Raw genomic sequence first — 24,447 nt, 5'->3', positions numbered from 1 at the left:
ACTGTTGATACAGTATTAAATGAGATACAGGATGTAAAGTGCCTAACACAAAATAAGAATCATATTACACTCTATCAACAGCTAAAAAAAACTAACCTCACAAATGGAACAGATGCACTTAATTGTATTTAAAGTTAGTGGCATAACCAAACAGAGAGGAACTATACCAAGTGACTTTAAAACATAATCATCTTAGTGTACATTCCCAGGGATTATAACATAAAGAAAACAACTAAGAAGAATTTTGAGACTGTCAATAATCATTGTGAACTGGGATTTTGGCATGGGAAGAAGTAGAAAAAGACTTGAGTTTGACAAGTTTAAGTAAAAATCCTGTAGTTCCATTTTTGATTATGGTATTCTATAGTTCAAAATGTATGTTATCTTAGAGAAAAAAAAAGGACATTTTCTAGGTCTGTGCATTGAAAAGACCTAGAAACCATGATGGACTAAGTAGCGATGAGCATCTCCATCACCAAGACTGTAGTCTCTAAATACCAGTATATATACAAGAAAAGGAAACAGTTCTTTAAGAAAGAGATGATTCAAAGTTCAGGGAAGAGAATGATGACCATAGAATATCTTGGCATACCAGAAAGCAAGGAAGCATTCAAAGACAACACAGGCTTGTCTGAAGGACTCAGGCCCAGCATGAAGAGTACCTCACTGCCCAAACATGGAACAATTTGATCAAAGAAGATAGAGATTATTGATATTCTTGAAGAATCTGTTGCTCTCAAGTATAATAACTGACAGACTCTGCAAATTTTCTGAGTTGAAAGAGAAGTTATAGGGGATCCAAGAGGAAGAAGATGTGTTGAGAAAACCATAAGAACCAAATAAACCAATGTAAAGTGTGATTTGCTTACATTTTCCTGGCTGATAAATCAGGTTATAGTGCATCATACGAAGGGTTATCAGAGCCATAAGTGTAGACATAAAAGGAGTAAGTAAGACCAGGGCCCAGGACGCCGAGTGCTGGATATAAGACAGTCCCAGAAAGACAACAGTTGCATTTAGGCTCATGATCCAATAAAACCTGGGATACCAAAACAAAAATAAAATTACCATTGAGTTACTTAATATAACAATTGCTAATTTTAATGATTTTAATAAATATAAGCTACAACTTAGCAGCATGTTAGCCGAACTAGATTTTGCAAATGTTTATCAGCTTTCTTTTTTTAAATTTCATTTTAAAATTTTTTATACAATCTTGAAAGGTTACTCTCCATTTATAGTTATTGCAAAATATTGGCTATGTTCCCCAAGTTGTACAACTCATCCTTGAGCCTATCTTACACTCAGTAGTTTATACCTCCCACTCCCCTACCCCTATATTCCCCCAACCCCACAAGCACTAGTTTGTTCTCTATATCTGTGAGTCTGCTTCTTTTCTGTCATATTCATTAGTTTGCTGTATTTTTTAGATTCTACATATAAGTGATATCATACAGTATTTGTGTTCCTGTATCTGACTTATTTCACTTGACAAAACACCCTCCAAGTCCATCCATGTTGCTGCAAATGGCAAAGTTTCATTCTTTTTTATGGCTGAGTAGTATTCCATTGTGTGTGTGTGTGTGTGTGTGTGTGTGTGTGTGTGTGTATCACATCTCCCTTATTCATTCCTCTGTTGATGGACACTTAGGTTGTTTCCATATCTTGACAACTGTAAATAATGCTGCCATGAATATGGGGGTACATGAATCTTTTCAAATTAGTGGTTTTTTTTTTTTTTTCAGGTATATACTCAGGAGTGGGATTGCTGGGTCATATGGTAGTTCTATTTTTAGTTTTTTGAGAAACCTCCATACTGTTTTCTACAGTGGCTGTACCAACTTACATTCCCACCTGCAGTGCACAAGGGTTCCCTTTTCTCCACACCCTCACCAACATTTATTTGTGTTCTGTTTGATGATAGCCATTCTGACAGGTGTGAGGTGATATCTCATTGTAGTTTTGATTTGCATTTCCTTGATGATTAGCGATGTTGAGCATCTTTTCATATGCCTGTTAGCCATCTACATTTCTGTTTTTATCTTTCTTAATAAGCGCATACACATCAGCTATGTCTTATCAGTTTCGTTATCTATGTTTCCTTTCTATTTAGAATAGATATAGGAAGAATGTGTTCTCTTTTCTCTAAAGCAGAAGTTGACAAACTTTTCTGTAAAGCGTCTGATAATATTTTAGGCTTTACAAATCATATGGTCTCTACAGCAACAAGTCAACTCTGTTGTGACTCTAGAGAAGCCATAAATAATACCTCACTGAATATGCCTAATGAACCTGGAAAAGATTACATGGTTAAAGAGTTGAAACTTATTTATTCCACTTTTCAAAGTATGGGAAAACTCAGGAATACCCAGGTTATACCTAGACCATGGCATGGGTAAACCAAAGAAATTAGTGTCATTTGAATAAAGCTTCCAGTGTCTCCTCCTAAGAAACAATATTAAAAATAAGTACCTATCCCAGTAGTACGGTTTGCAAGTTCTGGAGGAATAATCTCTACTTCTCAACCTTTCACTGGGTCTAAATTCTGCTGCTGGAGTCCCATTGCAAAGGGGGTGTCTTACAGCTACTGAAAGTGGGGTCTGGCTGCTCACCGCTCAAAAGCCAATAAAGAGGCAAGTTTGGTGGAAAGGAAAGTTTGCTTTAATTTGGATGCCTGAAACTGGGGCAGGGGGAGGGCGGACTCCCGTCCAAAGGCTTACTCCCCTCCACTGACAGCCGGTGGGCAAGAGCTCTTATTGGCGGAAGGAGGGGACTACATGTAGAAACAGTACAGTTAGTTCTGACAGTCATCTTGAAATTGGTCATACAGCGGTCTGACGAGCATCATCTTGATTGTCCTAAGTACAGTTAATCTTCAGTTCCGGGGTCAGTTTGTTCCCATTTCCTTGAGGCCAATTCTTGGAATTGTGGCAGCTTATATCACAGCTACAGTCTGGTCATCGTGTAGTTAACTTCTTCCACCTGGCACAGGTTTCAGTATCTACAAGACAGCTCACAGGATGTGGCTTAGAATATTATCTACAGCCCTTGAGAAGGAACTAAAGGCCCTTGACTATGCTTAGGGACTAAACGATTATTGTTTTGTCCTGTTTGACTGATTTTCTTTGCTTCTGCATTTTCTTACTTCTCTGACTAAATTCATTCTTTGGCTAAAGTTTTTCCACAGACAAAGGGCAGGCAGAGGACATGGGGGACAAGGACCAAAGGGTCCTATTCCATTTCATTAACATTAGCTTAAAAAATTATTGAAGTAATATTGAATATAATAAAATTTACCCATTTAAAAATATGGTTTTATGGACTACTATATTTAAAATAGATAACCAACAAGGACCTCCTGTATAGCACAGGGAACTCTGCTCAATATTCTGTGATAACCTAAATGGGAAAAGAATTTGAAAAAGAATAGATACATATATATGCATAACCGAATCACTTTGCTGTACACCTGAAACTAACACAACACTGTTAATCAACTATGCTCCAATGTAAAATAAAAATTAAAATCAAATAAAAATTTTTAAAATATGGTTTTATGAGTTTTGGTCCATGTTTTAGTTGTACAAACACTAATAGATCTACATTAGAACACTTATCACTAAAATATGAAGGGCTTACCTAATTAGATCAGGCCCACCCAGGATACCAGGATAATCTCCCCTTTGATTAACTCAAAAGCAACTGATTAGAGAACTTAATTACATTGCAAAATCCCTTCACCTTTGCCATATAACATAAGGAGGGGGTGATATCCTATCATCTTTTCCATGTTCTATTCAGTAGAGACAGGTCACAGGTTGTTCCCATACTCAGGGACATGGATCTGCCAAGAGTGTGACCCACCGGGGGTCATCCTGTGGCATTTCCCATACATCTCCCTCCCTCCCTCTCTCCCTTCTTTCCTTCCTTCCTTCCCTCCCTCCATTCCTCCCTCCCTCCTTTCTTTCTTTTTCTTTCTTTCTCTCCCTCTTTCTTTTTTTTTTTCTTTCTTTCTTTCTTTCTTTCTCTCTCTCTCTTTTTCTTTCTTTCTTCCTTTAAGTAAAAGAAGCATAGTGAACAGGTAAGACTGGCTATGAGAAGGGTATATTGAAGGTTTGAGAAGAAAGGAAAAGGTTAGAAACAGTCATATGAAGGAGGAGGAGAGAGAATGATTGCATACTATACACCTGAAGGATGATGGTAAGGGTTCACTTGAAGTTGGCCATGTATTTAGTGCCAGCATAGCATGATTTTACATTTTTCTCCAGACCTGTTTGGCTCTGTAAGTACAGTAATAGAACAAGTAAAGAGTTGAATTTTAACCAGGATTGCTTCCTTCATTCCTCAGGGGAGTACTGCTAAGTGTGGGGAAAGAGAGAGAGGAATAGTGGATGTGGAATTAGATTGTTAATTGAAGACCAGCCTCCTAACTCTGCTAATTCCACTTGCTGATTTACGGTGGGGATTGGCTCCTTGCTGTGCTCAGCTGACATTACCCAGGAGGGTGGATTGGTGCCTGACCTGCTTCTGCTGGGCAGAGGATTGAAGACCAGTTCCTTACTTGGTCCCACCAACATACCACTCAAGCTGGGGAATCAGAGTGTCCCCGCCTGCTTTGTATGTGTGTAGGTGTGTGTGTGTGCACGTGTGTGTGTACGTACATTAGATTCCTCTTTCCTGGCGAAACTATGGAGCCAGAGTAGGAGGGTGGGGCAGTTTTTCCACAGTGTTTGCCTGAAGTAGGGCAGGTATTATCAAAAAGATATTTTATGTTAGGCTACCCTTTCCCTGGTACTTTACCTAAGGGCAGCAGGCTTTTCTTGGAGCTGCCCTCTCCCCACCATGCCTGTGGGCAGTTCCAGGCTTCTCCACTGTTGGCAAAAAGAAAACCCAGAAAACTCATTGCTCTCCTCTCTCAAGTTCCAAGATCTCTAGCTAGAGTCTGTTATCTTTCCACCTTTCAGAATCTTCCTATGTTTGTTTGTTGTGTTATGTCCAGGGTTTTTTAGATGTAAAAATAGGAGGACCTGGAAGGAATGGGGCTACTGTCATGGTCTGTCCTTGAATTCCTCTATGATTTTTCAACTGGGTAGTTTATCTTCCTATTATTGATTTGTAAAAGTTCTTTATATATTCAGGCTGCATGTCTTTTGTCAGATATATGTTCAACAAATGTTTTCTCCCAATCTGTGGTTTGCCTCATCATTTTCTTAGTTAAATCTTTTGATAACAGCAACTGTTTTTAATTTTAATAAATTTCATCATTGTTTTTAATTGGTTCATGCTTCTTGTGTTCTATGTAAAGAATACTTCCTATATGTAGGTCACAAGTATTTTTTCCTTTTTTAAAAAGCAGTTTTATGCCTTTAGATCTCTATGTTAGGTCAATGATTGGCTTTTAATTAAATTTCTAGTCAGGTGTCATGAGTAACTTTTTCTATTTGATATCCAGTTATTCTAGCACAATTTATTGAAAAGATGATCCTTTCCCCATTGAATTTTTTGGCACCTTTGTTGAAAATCAATTGACCTTATAAACGTGGTTCTTTTTTCTGAATTTCAATTCTGTTCTACTAATCTATCCTTATGCCAAAACCATACTATCTTTATTACTGTTGCTTTTTCTCTTGTTTTTTAAAACAATTTTATTGAGATATAAGTGAGATACAATAAACTGCATGTGCTTAAAATGTACAATTTACGTTTGAATATGTATGCACCCAATAAGCGATCACCCCTTTCAAAATCGTGAACATCCACTCTCCATAACTGACCTAGAAAAGTAATCAAATGTCAAACATGGCCATGCTGAGCAAGCTGATTGACTGTAATCCACTGATAGCAATTTATTTATCACAGTGCAGCGTGGGTACAAAGTTAGAATTTTCCAGGACAATGCGGTAGAGTCCCTAGGCTCAGCCTCAGGTCATCCTTTCATGCAGTTGCAGGCTGCATACTTGAACTGTGGCTGTAACAACCAAGGGAGGCTGGAATTGCAGAGCAATGTTACGGTCCTTTCCATCTTTAAGAAACTCTTTTTTCAAATGCTAAGTATTGCTGAGAAAAAATCCAAGAGGACACTGTGTGACTCTTCAGTACACCACAGGGGGATGTAAACGGAATTGCTCTAAAGAGGGTCAAGGAAAATTACAATTCTTCCAAGACTTACATCTTGTGAAATATAGTTATAAACCAAAGAATTATAGTGCTGAATTTCTCTGTATAGGGAGAGATTTCACATAAAGTACTAAATGTGTTTTAACAAATGCCACCCAACCTATTTGATTGTGTAATTTTCTGGAAGAATTACCTAGTACAATCATCTTTTATATAATCTTTGCTGATCCATGGACAGGACAAGCCATAGATAATTAAGGGTGAAACTGTATATGTCTCAACTGTAAAAAAATAAAAGAAATAAAAATCCACAGTCTTCAAACTCACCATTAAGACTCCTTTCATCTCATAGCTCACCAGCAAATTGAATATATAAAGCACCTCTCACACAGAAAGTCAGAGAGCAAAGCACTAAAGCAAAACAAATACCAGTGATTAAGGAATATTGAAAGCAGCAGTAAAAATATGTTTCTTTAGTTTACTTTTAAATACAGACTGGGAACTGCAAATAATTGGGGGTATATATAAGTGGTAATTTTTTTTTTTTTTTGGTCTTCATGATTCTATGGTGTTGAATACAAATAAGGGGGAAAAAACCCTATTGCTGCAAAATTCAGAAAACCTTTTGAGATTATTTATTTTAAACATTCACCTTAATTTATTTAGTAATAGTTTTTAAAGTCACTCAAATATTCTGTCGCTTCTTAGACTGACCAATTTTGACATGCTTCACTTATTTTAAGTGATTATAAGAGAAATAGTTTGAAATGGGCTTTCCAACCTACTTGAGAAGGTATTGAAGAGGGGAGAAAAACTTCTGGGTCTTCATAGCCTTAGTGGACAATTTTAAGAGTTCAAACAGGGCTTCCCTGGTGGCGCAGTGGTTGAGAGTCCGCCTGCTGATGCAGTGGACTCAGGTTCGTGCTCCGGTCCAGGAGGGTCCCACGTGCCGTGTCCGGAGCCTGTGCTCCGCAACGGGAGAGGCCACAGCAGTCAGAGGCCCACGTACCGCAAAAAAAAAAAAAAGAGTTGAAACAGAATATTTTATTCTGCCTTGAAAAATATTGAGATAATTCACCAGGGGATTTGTGGTTCTTCAATGGGCCAAAATTGAACTGTTTAGAAGAGTCAATGAAACACTGGGGCGCCGATTTCATGGTGGATGGCTATTGTCAATCATTGCTTCTTTTAGCATAACCACTGGCCCACTGAAGTACTTCAAAGAATATTCTAGCTGACATGAATTTGGAGAAAGAAGGACCAGAAGGAAATTTTGCATTTCCTACTTTTTTTAAAAAAAATTATTGGAGTATAATGATTGCGTTAGTTTCAGGTGTACAGCATGGTGATTCAGTTATACATGTGCATATACTCATTCTTTTTGAGAGTCTTTTCCCATATAGGTTATTACAGAGTACTGAGTAGAGTTCCCTGTGCTATACAGTAGGCCCTTGTTGATGATTTTATATATAGTAGTGTGTGTATGTTACTCCCAAGCTCCTAATTTATCCCTCCTTCCACATTTCCCCTTTGGCAACCATAAGTTTGTTTTCGAAATCTGTGAGTCTGTTTCCGTTTTGTAAATCAGGTCATTTATATCATTTTTTCCTACTTTTTATCTATAAATATTTTTCAACAATGCTATTAAAGAAAAGATGGCTTAATAAAGGAAGATAATTGATTTTGGTGAATCGACAGCATGATTAAAGTAAAAGGTTTACGTTTAATTAAGATATTGGGGGGGAATGCTTCACTCTCTTTCTCCTGCCCTCCCTGCCTGTGTCACTCCTTTAACTTGCTCTCATTCCCTTTCTGTCTTTCTTCCCCTGTCTTCTGCCAAATCCCAATTTTAACAGTTGTTTATGTTGTTGAAGAGAAAACCACAGGCCCCAAATGGCATCACTTGTGCTAAAGCCTATGATACCAAACCTAGGCTTAGATACAGGACTTAATTGCAGTTTCGAGCTTCTCCAGAAATGTAATCTTAATCAACCAGTCTGGAATTTTCTGGTCGGCATCAATGAGGTCATCTGTCATGTGGGCCCTCTCCATCCCCCAGAAGAAGAGGCAATCTACGTGGTAAAACCCTTGCCTTTCCCTCCCCACCCCACCTCCCCAAAAAGAAGATACCCTGGCCTAAAAATAATGCTTCCTTTTCTTTTGCGAATAGCTCCCTTGCCCTACCCTTCTTCCTATAAAAACCTTCCATTTTGTACAACCCTTCGGAGCACCCTTGTAGTTGCTGGATGGGATGCTGTCCAATTCATGAATCGCCTAATAAAGCCCATTAGGTCTTCAAATTTCTGCCGTTGAATTTTGTTCTTTTTAACAATGTGTATCATTTTCTCATTTCCTGAGTTTAAGATCTTTGAACCACTGCGTGTTTATTGATATAAATAAGTCCCTGCTGATGCACCTACCAAGCTTAAAAGCTACCAAGCAGGGCTTAAAACAAAGCAGCAGGCTGCAGGATCAGTAAGAGATGTAAGAAATTTCTTCTTTTTTTTTTCTTTCCCCAATACTTTTTAGTTTACATGGTTATATGTTGGAGAGGTATTCTGAGTGTATTTTCTGAAAGTTTACAATTCTGGCCAAGATAATGAAGGAGGTGCCTGTTGTAATTGGGGTGAGTGGGTAGCATTTGTTAAACTTGGCTAGAGCCCATGAAAATAGAACTTTGGAAGGTCTAGTGATTTTTTAGAAAGCTACTTACAAGCTATTCCTCAGTATATGCAACTTAGAGGATATTCTGAGTGCAAGCATACCTCAGAGATACTATGGGTCCGGTTCTAGGCCCCCGAGGTATAACAGGTTGCACAAAGTTTTCGGTTTCCCAGTATATATAAAAGTTATGTTTACACTCTGTTGTAATGGGCTAAATGTGCAATAGCATTATGTCTAAAAAGATAACGTGCATGTCTTAATTAAGAATACTTTATTGCAAAAAATGCTAACCATCCTCTGAGCCTTCAGCGCATGGTGGTGGTAACATCAAAGATCACTGATCACAGATCACCATGATAAATATAATAATGATGAAGTTTGCATAGTGTGAGAATTACCAGATGCTTCACAGAGACAGGAAGTGAGCAAATGCTTTTGGGAAAATGCCGCTGACAGACTTGCTGGACATGGAGTTGCCGCAAACTTCCTGTAAATGTTACAAAATTTAAAATTTATAAAAGTTTATAAAATTAAAAACTTTGTCACTGTGAAGCACAATAAAGCAAATTTAACGAGATATGCCTGTATTAATGGGTACTAGTAAGACTGTTCCGTGAACTGTTTTGATTTCGTTAGCTGAAATTTTGATTTTACTATTGCAGAATTATGTAAATTCATATTTTATTTCTCTTCTCAAGGAGTAGGTAGAATTTCTCAAACAGGTAGATTTCTAAGTATGGTAAAAATTGTGAGGAATCATCAAAAATTTCTGAAGCATCCTGGTATGAAATAGGTGCTTCCCTCAATGTTTAGCTCCATTCCTTTTCAAGAATATTTCTAGACCACGTATGGAATCCACTTTCCTTATGTCTCTGGAACTGTTTTCAAAATTCTGAAGCACTTGCTAAAAATGCACGTTTGTTCCCCAGCTATGCTCCCGGGAAATTCTGATCTAGGAGGTTGGGGGTAGGGCATGGGAAACATTTTTTAACAAAGCCCTCAAGTGATTCTTAAAATCATGCAATGCTGCTTGAGAGCAGTGGTTCTCAAACCTGACTACTTAGGCAGCTTAAAAAAAAATCCTAGTCTCTGGTGCCCACCTCAAATCAACATAATCAGAACTTCTGGTGGTAGGGCCCAGGCATCAGTATTTTTAAGGGTCCTCATGTGGCTTCCTTGGACATCTAGGATTGAGAATCGCTGCTGTCAAACAGCACTCAAGTAAATATTAAAACAGCTTTGAAAAAAAGGCTGTGGGATAATAATTTTTTTACTTCTAGTGTTTTCCCAAGATAAAAGATACTAAATTTGAGCAAGTTTTTAAAAATCAGAACACTTTAGTATGAGACAGATATTATGTAGAGTCAAACTGAGTACCAGATATTCAAAATTTCTGGGATGGAATAAGTCAGTCTCTAGACTTTTTCAAGAAATTTATGCCAATCTACTATTTGAGCTTTTAAATAATGTATAATTCACTCTGGTAACTGGTTAGCGACAGACTATGATATGCAGATGGCATGCAAATTATCAGGTGAAATAAGTAGAGACATGAGGAAGCAAGATTTAAGGTTAATTGTGGTAGGATTTAAAATTATGGTCATGAACAGACTTAATTGTTCACCATTCATTTTGTTTCCAGAAAAGATTCTGCACAGGTGTATTTACCTAGATGATCGCCAGTATGGTAACTCTTATTGTACATGTCAGATTTTGGAAAATGCTGAAAGAGCCGGGTTCCGATCTGGACGATGGCACAAGGAGATGTTGGCAGATTATTATGCCTCTTGATTTCAGGGAGTTTAGCTTTATTCTTTCAGTTAGGTACATAGTCAAGGAAGATCCAGTACCAGATGGTGATGTTGGCTGGGAGGGGTTTTCTCACCTACATTTGGCAGCTCTACTCGGAAGTGGTGCTTTCAGTGCTTTAGACTTCCAGTCTATACTATTTCACATGATCATTGGGAAGCTTTAGGTGGTAGAGATGCAATGACACATCTCATTAAGCGTCCCGTAACTATGAACAGCTGACATCTGTGCTGAAAACAGAACTGGATGCAGCCTTCAAGTGGTTATAGGTTCAAGTGCTGTGTTGCTTTTTTTTTTTTTTCAGTTTATAAGTGATTTAATAAGCATAGCACTGCTGTCGTTAAACCAGAAAAATATATGTAGTAGAGACTTGAATTAGAATATATTACTAGGGCTTCCCTGGTGGCGCAGTGGTTGGGGGTCCGCCTGCCGATGCAGGGGACACAGGTTCGTGCCCCGGTCCGGGAGGATCCTACATGCTGCGGAGCAGCTGGGCCCGTGAGCCATGGCCGCTGAGACTGCGCGTCCGGAGCCTAAAAAAAAAAGAATATATTACTAAAGACTTGAATTCAAAAATTTGAAAAGTAGTAAGTCTTTCTGTAGGGAGAGATTAGTGGTCAAAAGTTAGCTGTGTCGCTTTCTTAAAGACACTGCTGAAATTCATTATATTAACCAAGCTTGTAATTTCTAGAGGCATTTTTGACTTGGAGAAATAGATTATAAATCAGTGGGCTGCTCATTTTAAAGATGGCCTTCTCCTAAATGGCCTTCCTCTTTCCCAGAAGTTGGACAATGATTTTAGCTGATGACTTATTTATTCGTCATTTAATAATAACAGTCATAGTTACCCTGATTTGAACGCCTATAATGTGCTAGGATACTTTGTGTAAAAACTCCACAACAGCCCTCCAAGGTATCCCCATTCTGTGCTTTTGAGAGGTGAAGGAACTTGCCGAAAACCATAAGACTCCTAAGTGACAGAGCCAGGATCCTGCCAGCTATCTGGCTGCCCAGCAGGGACTCTGTTCATCTTGCCACCAACCCCTGCGTTATGTACAAGAATAGAATGAACAGTCATTTCTATAAAGTGCAACAAGCAGCTGTTCATGAAAGTTTAGTATTTGAACTGAGAAAACAACAACCATATTCCACCTTCAAGGGGCTTATTATTTCTACAGTCTCTTATCACATTAAAGAATAACACCCTGGTTCTTTATACACATTTCTCGGTGCTTAACTTTAAAAAATATTGCATGATTCCTTTATCAGAGATTTTAATGAAATCAGGAAATAATAAGTAACCCAATCGAAATGTGTTCATCCTAAATTTGGCCTGGCTACAGAAATTCATTTTCACCTCATTCCTCATCCCTGCCTTTCCAATGTCCTAAAGCACGAACCCATTGGGTGTTCCCTCCGTTTCCCCAAGGAAATATTTCATTCATATAATGTCTCCTTTGTAATCAACACTGAGAAATGTCACTTTGATTAAACACAACTCTGAATGACTAAGACGACAGTACAATAAATTCTCCAGAGCTATCTTTCAGAACAACTGATTGCTCTTTAGTCTTAATCCTCCAGAGTCTTATTTAATCAAAATGATGTTGCTAATTAAGGATTAAAACCTCCGAATAGAATAAAAAAGAAGGATTTTTCTTTCTCCTTTGGGCAGGTCAAGGAGGCAGAATTTGCTGTAAGGAAGTAAAAAGTCCCTTCCACCTTTGGTAAAACTGCATTATTCTCTGACGTTTGGACTTAATCCAAAATAGGCCTGAGTGCTTTGTAATATTGTCGGAGGATGGGGGGGAAAGAAGGAAAGAAAGAAGGAAACAAAAGAAAGCAGAAAGAAAAACAAAGAAAAAGGAACTGTCTTAGATAGCTATATGTATACCTAGATAATATTTATTCTAAATTTTTTTCATTTAATGCTTTTAATATGAATTTTCTTTAAACATTTTGTCTGATGCTGTCTGTGCATTGCTTTTATCCATCGCTAACATTGATGGAATGGCAAAATATTTTAGAAAAATGATACTAACCCATTTCACAGAGAAGAGGAAGCAAAAGACAATATATCTCCAATATATTTGACATCAACTGGTGAATGCCAATAAGAACAACAGAATTCTCTACTAAATGCTGAAATACTCTACCTTGAGATCAAAATCTCAATTTTTCCTTGAATTTGCATTTGATAATAAAAATTGGTTCCTTGAAAACACATAAAACTGTACAAGAACTCACTAAGAGAGACAAAGATGTATAGAAATGTAGTTTGATTTCCATGGAATACAAATTCTTTCAGGTGCTGGGGGTGAAGTGGATGTTAAATAGAGATGCTGGTTGATGTTTTAATGAATTGTAAAATACTTCTTCCATCCTTTTCATCTTTCTGAATTTATAATCTCTGCCGTGTTAGTCTATTACAATGTAGACGTAACTAATAATATCTCCTGCTTATTGATTACCACTATGTGCCACATTCTATGCCAGTAATACACATATTATTACCTCTAATAAAACGCAGGAAGAGGTATTATTATAACCCTTCAGAAATGGTTAAACTCAGAGAAGAAATGACTTGACCAAGGTCAGGCAACTGTGTGAAGTAGAATTGAGATTTCCACCAAGGCCTGTTTGGCTCCAAAGCCACATTCTGTTCAGTAGGACATGCCATCTCACACTTGTTTACTTGAAGGATAAAGTCATCAGTGTGCTTCAAGAAGGTGCTGGTAAACTGTTTTGGTCTATACCTGACTCATAGGCTCCCAGACTACTGGCTGAGTCATTGTTAAAGGTATTGTCCCCTTGTCACCCAGCCCAATCAATGACAAAGGCTGAACAACCATCATCAAAACAGGACCAGAGAGCAAGCAACAAGAAATGCCCAAAGCGAGAGAAATGTCTGTTCCCGAGAATGCCTGTTTTCTCTCCTAGCCAGTGCTACTTACCAGTTAAAAAAGGACATTTGTTTCTGGGATCCATACTCCTGAAGGCTGTAAGCGCCCAGTGGACAGACAATGGTCCTTATTCCTCCTGTGCCGAGGCAGATGGCCACCAGTGCTACGTGAAACAGCCTGGTCTGTTCCTTTTTTGGTGTGTTGTTAATCATACGGTGAGTGCCCATGTAGAAACCCTCCAAGGGAAAAGCAGCCACAGATAATAAAGCAGAGCCTACAGACAGAGAAAAAAAAAAAAAAGGAATAAATATGTATAGACCACTGACTCACCAAATCACATCAGAAATAAGGTTTTTCCTCTGAACGTTGCCTCGTTATGCAATTGTCTTATTAAAATATTAATCATGGCAATTCTGGAGGTAATACGATTTTCCTAAATGTAAATATTTCCCTCAGTATATGTTTTTAATGAATCCAAAGGCCTAGTTTTTTTCCCCTCAGACTTGAACTATCTCTCAGAGAACAGACAAGCAAATCGTGTCCATTTTAACAAAGTTAAAACAATTCAGAAATACCTGATGTGAGACACTAAAGATGTTTGCAGTCCCACCCCCAGAGAAAAACCACCATTCACAAGGGTTATTTGTTCTTAATCAACAGAGTGCGAGAAACCGCGATGATCTCAGACATCTCGGAAGCCTGTTAAAGAGAACGTTTTAAGAAGAACGTTATTGTAGTTAGAGCAGAACGTAGCCTCTCTTTTCCTTTTCTACTTCGCTTTTTCCTTTTAAATCCCTTTTATTTCTCCTGCAGTGGCGTGGAGACTCCTTTGCCACACACATAGGTGAGAAGGCTGGGGACGGGTGTGAGGTGAGCAATGCAGTACAGGTGGGAAGGAGGGAGGAGAGAATGACAAAGGAAGGTTGAAATCACTTTGCTGTACACCTGAAACTAACACGACATTGTAAATCAACCAGACTTCAATCAAACCCAAAAACAAACCAACAAAAAGAAGGTTAAGCTGACTTCTCACTTCCATCTTGCAGGGACCAAACTTGAAGACTTTCCTTGTCTAATAATTACCACTCAATTCCATACTTTTGCTAAGCTATTTATAGTTTGCAAAACATTTCTGTGTACTACATTGTTTGATCTTGGAAAAACTTTGTGATGACAGAGGACAGATTTTTTTTTTTTAATTCTGATTTTTCAAAAAAAAAGAAAAAGAAACAGGTTTGTTGAGGCTAAGTGACCCAGTGTTACGGAGTAACCCAGTTGTGATCTCCGTCTTCTTGAAATTCCTGTTATCACATGATCAAATCAGTTTTTTCGGGGGGTCAATTTGATTAGGGAAAAATGGCTTCTCCATGTTAGTTTTCAACTCCGTTTTATTAACTTGGCATTCACACTTTTTGGTATAAATTTTTATATAGTCATTTTATGTGGTTAGTTTTCTCAATTAGACTATAAGGGTATTAAAGGCAAAAATTGGGCCTAACGTTTCCATCTCCCATACAGTGGCTTTTGCAATGTGAAGAATGCATGCCCTTAATAGTTGTTTGGTAACAGACTGATTTACCATGCGGGTGGGCCCTTTACTGAGTTTGAAATGTTTCCTGTTAAGGTGAGCCAGATGTTCAGCTAACTTCTCTCTCTCTCTCTCTGCCACTCAGTTTTTATCTCTGGAAGTGTCACGTGAGGCCTGGCTAGGCTAAGGTTATCCAAAGAGGATGGACAGAAGAACTGCTTCTTGCAGCAGCCATCTATTTAAAGACAAATTCTTTTAGTGGTACCTTTGTGTAAATTTGAAAGGCACTTTACTTCCATCTTTTGAAAAATGTCATAATACACTGATTGCAATAGGTCAAAACTTTATTTCTATCTACTGTAAAATTGATGTAATAAAAATACAAGTCATTGACATATGAGATAAGAAGATTCCTTGTTGATGTGTGCTATTGTGCAGTGCGCAGTCCGCACACCTGTACTTGGTAGCTCTGTATAAAGCACCGTGATGTGTCGTATCTCTTGCTAGGTGGTGGGGGTCTGCTGGTTCCTCCCATCAGGAGCGAATGCATCCATCGGAGAAGGCACACATGCAGGTGGACAATTATAATGGGGCAAATGCAATCACTTGGGTATGATCAGAGTGTGGCTGAGCACAGAGGAGCTGGCAACGAACACTACATGAATCTTGTTTTTTTTTTTTTTTTACGTCTTTATTGGAGTATAATTGCTTTACAATGGTGTGTTAGTTTCTGTTTTATAACAAAGTGAATCAGCTATACATATACATATGTTCCCATATCTCTTCGCTCTTGCGTCTCCTTCCGTCCCACCCTCCCCATCCCACCCCTCCAGGCGGTCACAAAGCACCGAGCTGATCTCCTTGTGCTATGCGGCTGCTTCCCACTAGCTATCTACCTTACGTTTGGTAGTGTATATATGTCCATGCCTCTCTCTCGCTTTGTCACAGCTCACCCTACCCCCTCCCCATATCCTCAAGTCCATTCTCTAGTAGGTCTGTGTCTTTATTCCTGTCTTACCCCTAGGTTCTTCATGACATTTTTTTTTCTTAAATTCCATATGTATGTGTTAGCATACGGTATTTGTCTTTCTCTTTCTGACTTACTTCACTCTGTATGACAGACTGTAGGTCTATCCACCTCATTACAAATAGCTCAATTTCGTTTCTTTTTATGGCTGAGTAATATTCCATTGTATATATGTGCCACATCTTCTTTATCCATTCATCCGATGATGGGCACTTAGGTTGTTTCCATCTCCAGGCTATTGTAAATAGAGCTGCAATGAACATTTTGGTACATGACTCTTTTTGAATTATGGTTTTCTCAGGGTATATGTCCAGTAGTGGGATTGCTGGGTCATATGGTAGTTCTATTTGTAGTTTTTTTTTTTTTTTTTTTTTTTTTTGCGGTATGTGGGCCTCTCACTGCTGTGGCCTCTCACGCTGCGGAGCACAGGCTCCAGACACTCACGCTCAGCGGCCATGGCTCACAGGCTCAGCCGCTCCGCGGCATGTGGGATCCTCCCGGACCGGGGCACGAACCCGTATCCCCTGCATCGGCAGGCGGACTCTCAACCACTGCGCCACCAGGGAAGCCCTATTTGTAGTTTTTTAAGGAACCTCCATACTGTTCTCCACAGTGGCTGTATCAATTTACATTCCCACCAGCAGTGCAAGAGGGTTCCCTTTTCTCCACACCCTCTCCAGCATTTATTGTTTCTAGATTTTTTGATGATGGCCATTCTGACTGGTGTGAGATGATATCTCATTGTAGTTTTGATTTGCATTTCTCTAATGGTTAATGATGTTGAGCATTCTTCCATATGTTTGTTGGCAGTCTGTATATCTTCTTTGGAGAAATGTCTATTTAGGTCTTCTGCCCATTTTTGGATTGGGTTGTTTGGTTTTTTGTTATTGAGCTGCATGAGCTGCTTATAAATTTTGAAGATGAATCCTTTGTCAGTTGCTTCATTTGCAAATATTTTCTCCCATTCTGAGGGTTGTCTTTTTGTCTTGTTTATGGTTTCCTTTGCTGTGCAAAAGCTTTGAAGTTTCATTAGGTCCCATTTGTTTATTTTTGTTTTTATTTCCATTTCTCTAGGAGGTGGGTCAAAAAGGATCTTGCTGTGATTTATGTCATAGAGTGTTCTGCCTATGTTTTCCTCTAAGAGTTTGATAGTTTCTGGCCTTACATATAGGTATTTAATCCATTTTGAGCTTATTTTTGTGTATGGTGTTAGGGAGTGATCTAATCTCATACTTTTACATGTACCTGTCCAGTTTTCCCAGCACCATTTATTGAAGAGGCTGTCCTTTCTCCACTGTACATTCCTGCCTCCTTTATCAAAGATAAGGTGACCATAAGTGCGTGGGTTTATCTCTGGGCTTTCTATCCTGTTCCATTGATCTATCTTTCTGTTTTTGTGCCAGTACCATACTGTCTTGATTACTGTAGCTTTGTAGTATAGTCTGAAGTCAAGGAACCTGATTCCTCCAGCTCCGTTTTTCATTCTCAAGATTGCTTTGGCTATTCAGGGTCTTTTTCGTTTCCATACAAATTGTGAAAGTTTTTGTTCTAGTTCTGTGAAAAATGCCAGTGGTAGTTTGATAGGGATTGCATTGAATCTGTAGATTGCTTTGGGTAGTAGTCATTTTCACAATGTTGATTCTTCCAATCCAAGAACATGGTATATCTCTCCATCTATTTGTATCATCTTTAATTTCTTTCATCAGTGTCATAGTTTTCTACATACAGGTCTTTTGTCTCCTTAGGTAGGTTTCTTCTTAGGTATTTTATTCTTTTTGTCACCATGGTAAATGGGAGTGTTTCCTTAATTTCTCTTTCATATTTTTCATCATTAGTGTATAGGAATGCAAGAGATTTCTGTGCATTAATTTTGTATCCTGCTACTTTACCAAATTCATTGATTAGCTCTAGTAGTTTTCTGGTAGCATCTTTAGGATTCTCTATGTATAGTATCATGTCATCTGCAAACAGTGACAGCTTTACTTCTTCTTTTCCGATTTGGATACCTTTTATTTCCTTTTCTTCTCTGATTGCTGTGGCTAAAACTTCCAAAACTATATTGAATAAGAGTGGTGAGAGTGGGCAACCTCGTGTTGTTCCTTATCTTAGTGGAAATGCTTTCAGTTTTTCACCATTGAGGACAATGTTGGCTGTGGGTTTGTCATATATGGCCTTTATTATGTTGAAGGAAAGTTCTCTCTATGCCTACTTTCTACAGGGTTTTTATCATAAATGGGTGTTGAATTTTGTCGAAAGCTTTCTCTGCATCTATTGAGATGATCATATGTTTTTTCTCCTTCAATTTGTTAATATGGTGTATCACATTGATTGATTTGCATATATTGAAGAATCCTTGCATTCCTGGAATAAACCCCACTGGTCATAGTTTATGATCCATTTAATGTGCTGTTGGATTCTGCTTGCTAGTATTTTGTTGAGGATTTTTGCATCTATGTTCATCAGTGATATTGGCCTGTAGTTTTCTTTCTTTGTGACATCCTTGTCTGGTTTGGGTATGAAGGTGATGGTGGCCTCGTAGAATTAGTTTGGGAGTGTTCCTCCCTCTGCTATATTTTGGAAGATTTTGAGAAGGATAGGTGTTAACTCTTCTCTAAATGTTTGATAGAATTCGCCTGTGAAGCCATGTGGTCCTGGGCTTTTGTTTGTTGGAAGATTTTTAATCACAGTTTCAATTTCAGTGCTTGTGATTGATCTGTTCATATTTTCTATTTCTTCCTGATTCAGTCTTGGCAGGTTGTGCATTTCTAAGAATTTGTCCATTTCTTCCAGGTTGTCCATTTTATTGGCATTTCATTCTTTGTTCTTTATTCTGCTCTGCAGTAGTTATTTCCACTATTTTATCTTCCAGGTCACTTATCCATTCTTCTGCCTCAGTTATTCTGCTACTGATCCCATCTAGAGTATTTTTAATTTCATTTATTGTGTTGTTCATCATTGTTTGTTTCATCTTTAGTTCTTCTAGGTCCTTGTGAAATATTTCTTGCATTTTGTCTATTCAATTTCCAAGATTTTGGATCATCTTTACTATCATTATTCTGAATTCTTTTTCAGGTAGACTGCCTATTTCCTCTTCATTTGTTAGGTCTGGTGGGTTTTTATCTTGCTCCTTCATCTGCTGTTTTTCTGTCTTCTCATTTTGCTTATCTTACTGTGTTTGGGGTCTCCTTTTTGCAGGCTGCAGATTCGTAGTTCCTGTTGTTTTTCGTGTCTGTCCCCAGTGGCTAAGGTTGGTTCAGTGGGTTTGTAGGCTTCCTGGTGGAGGGGACTAGTTAGTGCCTGTGTTCTGGTGGATGAGGCTGGATCTTGTCTTTCTGGTGGGCAGGTCCACGTCTGGTGGTGTGTTTTGGGGTGTCTGTGGACTTGTTACGATTTTAGGCAGCCTCTCTGCTAATGGGTGGAGTGCTGGTCATTGAGTGAAGCTGGGTGCTGGTGTTGAGATGGAGATCTCTGGGAGATTTTCACCATTTGATATTATGTGGAGCTGGGAGGTCTCTTGTGGACCAGTGTCCTGAAGTTGGCTCTCCCTCCTCAGAGGCCCAGCACTGACTCCTGGCTGCTGCACCAAGAGCCTTTCATCTACACGGCTCAGAATAAAAGGGAGAAAAAGTAGAAAGAAAGAATTAGTAGAAGTAGAAAGAGAGAAAGAAAGAAAGGAAGAAAGAAGGGAGGGAGGGAGGAAGGAAGGAGGGAAGGAAGGAAAAAAAGAAAGGAGATAATGTAAAATAAAATAAAGTAAGATAAAATATAATAAAGTTATTAAAATAAAAAAATAATTATTAAGAGAAAAAAATTTAAAAAACAAAACAAAAAAAACGGACGGATAGAACCCTAGGACAAATGGTGGAAGCAAAGCTATACAGACAAAATCTCACATAGAAGCATACACATACATACACAAGGGGAAAAAATCATAAATCTTGTTCTCAAGTCCACCTCCTCAATTTGGGATGATTCGTTGTCTATTCAGGTATTCCACAGATGCAGGGTACATCAAGTTGATTGTGGAGCTTTAATCCGCTGCTCCTGAGGCTGTTGGGAGAGATTTCCCTTTCTCTTCTTTGTTCTCACAGCTCCCAGGGGCTCAGCTTTGGATTTGGCCCCGCCTCTGCATGTAGGTCACCAGAGGGCGTCTGTTCTTCGCTCAGACAGGACGGGGTTAAAGGAGCAGAGGCCGGCGTGACGTTGCACCAGTCTGAGGCGCGCCATGCGTTCTCCCGGGGGAGTTGTCCCTGGATCCCAGGACCCTGGCAGTGGCGGGCTGCACAGGCTCCCCGGAAGGAGGGTGTGGATAGTGACCTGTGCTCGCACACAGTCTTCTTGGTGGCGGCAGCAGCCTTAGCGTCTCATGCCCGTCTCTGGGGTCCGCGCTTTTAGCCGCGGCTCGTGCCTGTCTCTGGAGCTCCTTTAAGCAGCGCTCTTAATCCCCTCTCCTCGCGCACCAGGAAACAAAGAGGGAAGAAAAAGTCTCTTGCCTCTTCGGCAGGTCCAGACTTTTCCCCGGACTCCCTCCCGGCTAGCCGTGGCGCACTAATACCCTGCAGGCTGTGTTCATGCCGCCAACGCCGGTCCTCCGACCAAAGCCCGAGCCTCAGCTCCCAGCCCCGCCTGCTCCGGCGGGTGAGCAGGCAAGTCTCTCGGGCTGGCGAGTGCCGGTCGGCCATGATCCTCTGTGCGGGAATCTCTCCGCTTTCCCCTCCGCACCCCTGTTGCTGTGCTCTCCTCCGCGGCTCACAGTCTCCGCCCGTGAAGGGGCTTCCTAGTGTATGGAAACCTTTCCTCCTTCACGGCTCCCTCCCACTGGTGCAGGTCCTGTCCCTATTCTTTTGTCTCTGTTTTTTCTTTTTTCTTTTGCCCTACCCAGGTACGTGGGGGGTTTCTTGCCTTTTGGGAGGCCTGAGGGCTTCTGCCAGCGTTCAGTAGGTGTTCTGTAGGAGTAGTTCCACGTGTAGATGTATTTCTGGTGTATCTGTGGGCAGGAAGGTGATCTCCGCGTTTTACTCTTCCGCCATCTTCCTGGAAGCCTCCCACTACCTGAATCTTGAAGGAAGGGCCAGGAGTTTTCATGTCTCGGATATGGGATGGAAAGATAAAGGAAAATGACAATTTCAGGCAGAGAAAAGAGCAGATGTAACATTAGAAAAGTAGGGAAGCCCGTGAGGAGAAGTTCCGCCTGATTGGGGTCGTGTACTGAGACAGCAGTTTGGAGAGGTAAATTTGGGACAGCTTCTAAAGGTTCTTATAAAATTGGCTTTTACATTTTAGATAATAGAGCCAATGTATAGATTTATTCTTTTAGGAAGTCAGTGTTTTTTGGTAGAAACAGCATTGGGGTCACACTGATGACTGACAGCCAGTAAGCAGGCCACTGTAATGGTCAAGAAGATGAAGGCTGCATTTTTGAGCTAAGGTTGTAGCAATACAGACAGAAGACACATTTTTTGATGGAACCTCTGATACTTGGTGACTGGTTGGAATTTTATGACATCCATGAGTGGGGGACACCAGGAAACAACTTTGAGTAGGAAACTGAATGGTCATGGAATTGACTTGCCTTCTGTTTGCCAAATTCTAAGTTGGGACTTCAGTCCTAGTCTGATGACTCACACAGGAATTTAGACTGATGGGAATCACCACGTTAAACAAGAAGTTACCTAATGCTACTGACATGGCTTGCTACCAAGTGAAGAAGAGTAAATCATGCTTAAATGTCTTCTCATCAGAAAACATTCCCTGACACAGAAGAGCCACCTTGTCACTCTCTAGTCCATCCTGTCCCCTTCCCCAGCTTTTTTTTCATTATCACACATTACCACCCAACATGATAGCTATTTATTACTTGATTTTCCCTCTCCCCACATCAGAAAGTCAACTTCATAAGAAAAGAGACTGCTTTCTCCTGTGTTGGGTTCCAGATCCTGGAACAATGTCTAGCACAGAGTAGTCAATGAGAAACACTTATGGAATGGTGAACAAATATTTGCCATGCAGTGACTTAGTTTTTATTTCATGGAACTGAAACAATGAAGAAGCTTACAAGTTTGAATCATGCTCTGATCGATTCAGTGAATGGTACTTTACCATCTGATTGGAATTGTGTGTAGGTTGAGGGGCTGATACCCATCACTTCCTCATTCACTTCCCCCGTCCCCCAAAACTGCCTTTCTGCTGCACTGGTCAGTTTTGATGAACTGCCTACCTAAGTTCCTCAACTCAGAACTTGGAGTTAATTTCTGTCCTTCCATCATATTTGTGACCTTACATAGTTGACGAGTTTTTACGGTTTTATGTTCTTTCCTGGATTGACAGTTCTCCATCACCTAGACCAACATCCTGAGATTTTCTGTTCTCTCTCTAACCTCTCACTGTGATTGTCAGTCCTGTTTATTGAAGCATTTCACAAATGTGTTCGTATCTTCAGTAACTCCTTCTTGTCTAGAAGAGCAACCTGAACTTCCCAGCCTAAATTTCTAGACTGTTCATCAACTTGATCTCTATTCCATATCAAACAAATTTGATATTTCCCCAACATTGCTTGCAATCACGTCACTCCCAAACTTTTGTAGATCTATTTCTTTTTTGTTATGTAAAGAAGCACAGTGTAGCGTTAAATTCATTCATTTTTTAGCATGTAGCCATACTTCATAATATGGAAATCATGTCTTCAAGTGCAATCTTAATTATTATATGACTAATTAAAAGACCACCTTTTGATGAAAACGTTTCTACATGTACTTCAGAACAACTTTTTAGCACACTTCACTTTAGTTGTGAAGCAAATGAACTTCATATTTCACATAGAATTTGTCACAAATTTTGGCTTGTGGTAGGAAGGGGAGAAAGGAGGGAATTCTGCAGAGTATAGAAAACAGACATTTGAAGAGATAATTATAAAATATAATCAGTGCAATGATAAAAGTATCAAAGCATCCTCTAACACACACACACACACACACACACACACTTAGTAGTATCCCTCAAATAATACAGAGAATAAACTAAATTGAAGCAACATTCTTAGCTCATTTATTACATCTTATGCTAAAACCAGAGCGGGTATAGCATAAATCAAACGTTCTAATAAAAATCCACTAAAATAAGTTGTAAAACAATCCAGTCAGAAGTGGACACTCACCTAGAAAATGCAGAAATAAGCAAACCTGTACCAGTTTGTTTCTTCCTAGACATACATCAGCAAGCCATCCTGCAAACACCGGGGTAAGGATTGACGTTCCAATAAAACACAAGTTCAAAATGGCGGCCTGGTAATTGTGATAGCCAAGCTTGACGGTGCAAAAGGGGATCATATTGCAGACGACTTCAAAGAAAGTGAACCTCTCACACAGCTCCACCAGAAGCAAACAGGTTCCAACTTGAAATTTTTTCACAGAGTATGATGAAGACAAATAACCAATATGTCTTATAGTTTTCTCCTTCTCAATGCTGTGATTTAAGGGTACTTTCTCATCGGTGTTTTTAAAGCCTGTAACAGACATGACTACCCTCCTTGAAGACTACTTATGCTCGTGGTTTGAACTTGGTGATTTTTCCCCCACTCCTCTAATGAAAAAATAAATAAGATCTTTGCTTTGAATTTCACAACTCCATGCTAAGTTTCATACGTTTTTTTTGCACGTTAGTGTTGGTCATTTTGATGATCAAAGAGCACAAGAAAAGAGACATGAGTATTTAAACCATGGTAGCTCAGTGTAGCCAAATCTGATTTGTTCGTCTAATTACTTAGAGGCTAAATTAGGCTCTTCCTCCAAATTTATATTGAATTACATGAATCCAGTTGCATACGTGTGGAAACTCATCTGCCTCACACTGATAAAGTTTAAATACGGAGGCAGAAGAAGCAGTTTTTCAGGAGAATTTGAGCACTAGATCAAGAAATAATTTGAGTCTAATAATTTCTGATACTTTAATTAAACAAGCCAGAACAGTATCAAGAGATAAAGCGTGAAAGGAAATCTGTTTTGAGGGGGCAGGATATCTTATCATTATTAAATTTCTTGTTATTTTTGGTTGGAATTCTGATAAGAAAGCTAATTAGGTAACAAAAGTGCTAGTACATTTAGGTAACAAGCAGAGTTTGCAAGAAAGTAATTTAAGTGCACTAATGAAAAGAGAAAATATTAAACAAAACCCGTCTTCCTTTAAGTTGACCCCAGGCTTGTAGAACAGCCTCTCGGAGGAAATCAGAGTGAAAGGCACTATTTGACTCTTTATTAGTCAGCAACAGGGGTACAGCAACTATCCCGCACATGCTTTGGGCAATATTGGATCTGGTATCACCCTGACCCTTCAGCTGGGTGAAGGGATGTTAACATTCTGTTTCGGAAAGCAGAAGAGCACAAATTAAGCTGAAAAAGCAGCCG

At 39.3% G+C, this 24,447-nt stretch overlaps 1 protein-coding gene across 1 annotated transcript in view; it reads right to left on the bottom strand.

The window, feature by feature from the left end:
• Nucleotides 1-23,562, bottom strand: part of SLC15A5 (solute carrier family 15 member 5) — a 90,126-nt gene extending 66,564 nt beyond the window's left edge. Inside the window, exons 1-3 of the mRNA XM_065888358.1 lie at nt 23,202-23,562; nt 13,545-13,767; nt 870-1,039 (exon numbers count right to left, since the gene is read on the bottom strand). Of these exons, the coding sequence (XP_065744430.1) occupies nt 870-1,039; nt 13,545-13,767; nt 23,202-23,562 (754 nt within the window). The remainder of the gene's footprint in view (nt 1-869; nt 1,040-13,544; nt 13,768-23,201) is intronic.
• Between the last annotated feature and the right edge of the window lie 885 nt (nt 23,563-24,447).

Source organism: Phocoena phocoena, chromosome 11 (genome assembly GCF_963924675.1).
Source record: "Phocoena phocoena chromosome 11, mPhoPho1.1, whole genome shotgun sequence".
NCBI lineage: Eukaryota > Metazoa > Chordata > Mammalia > Artiodactyla > Phocoenidae > Phocoena > Phocoena phocoena.
This window is presented reverse-complemented; position numbering and strand designations above follow the sequence as displayed.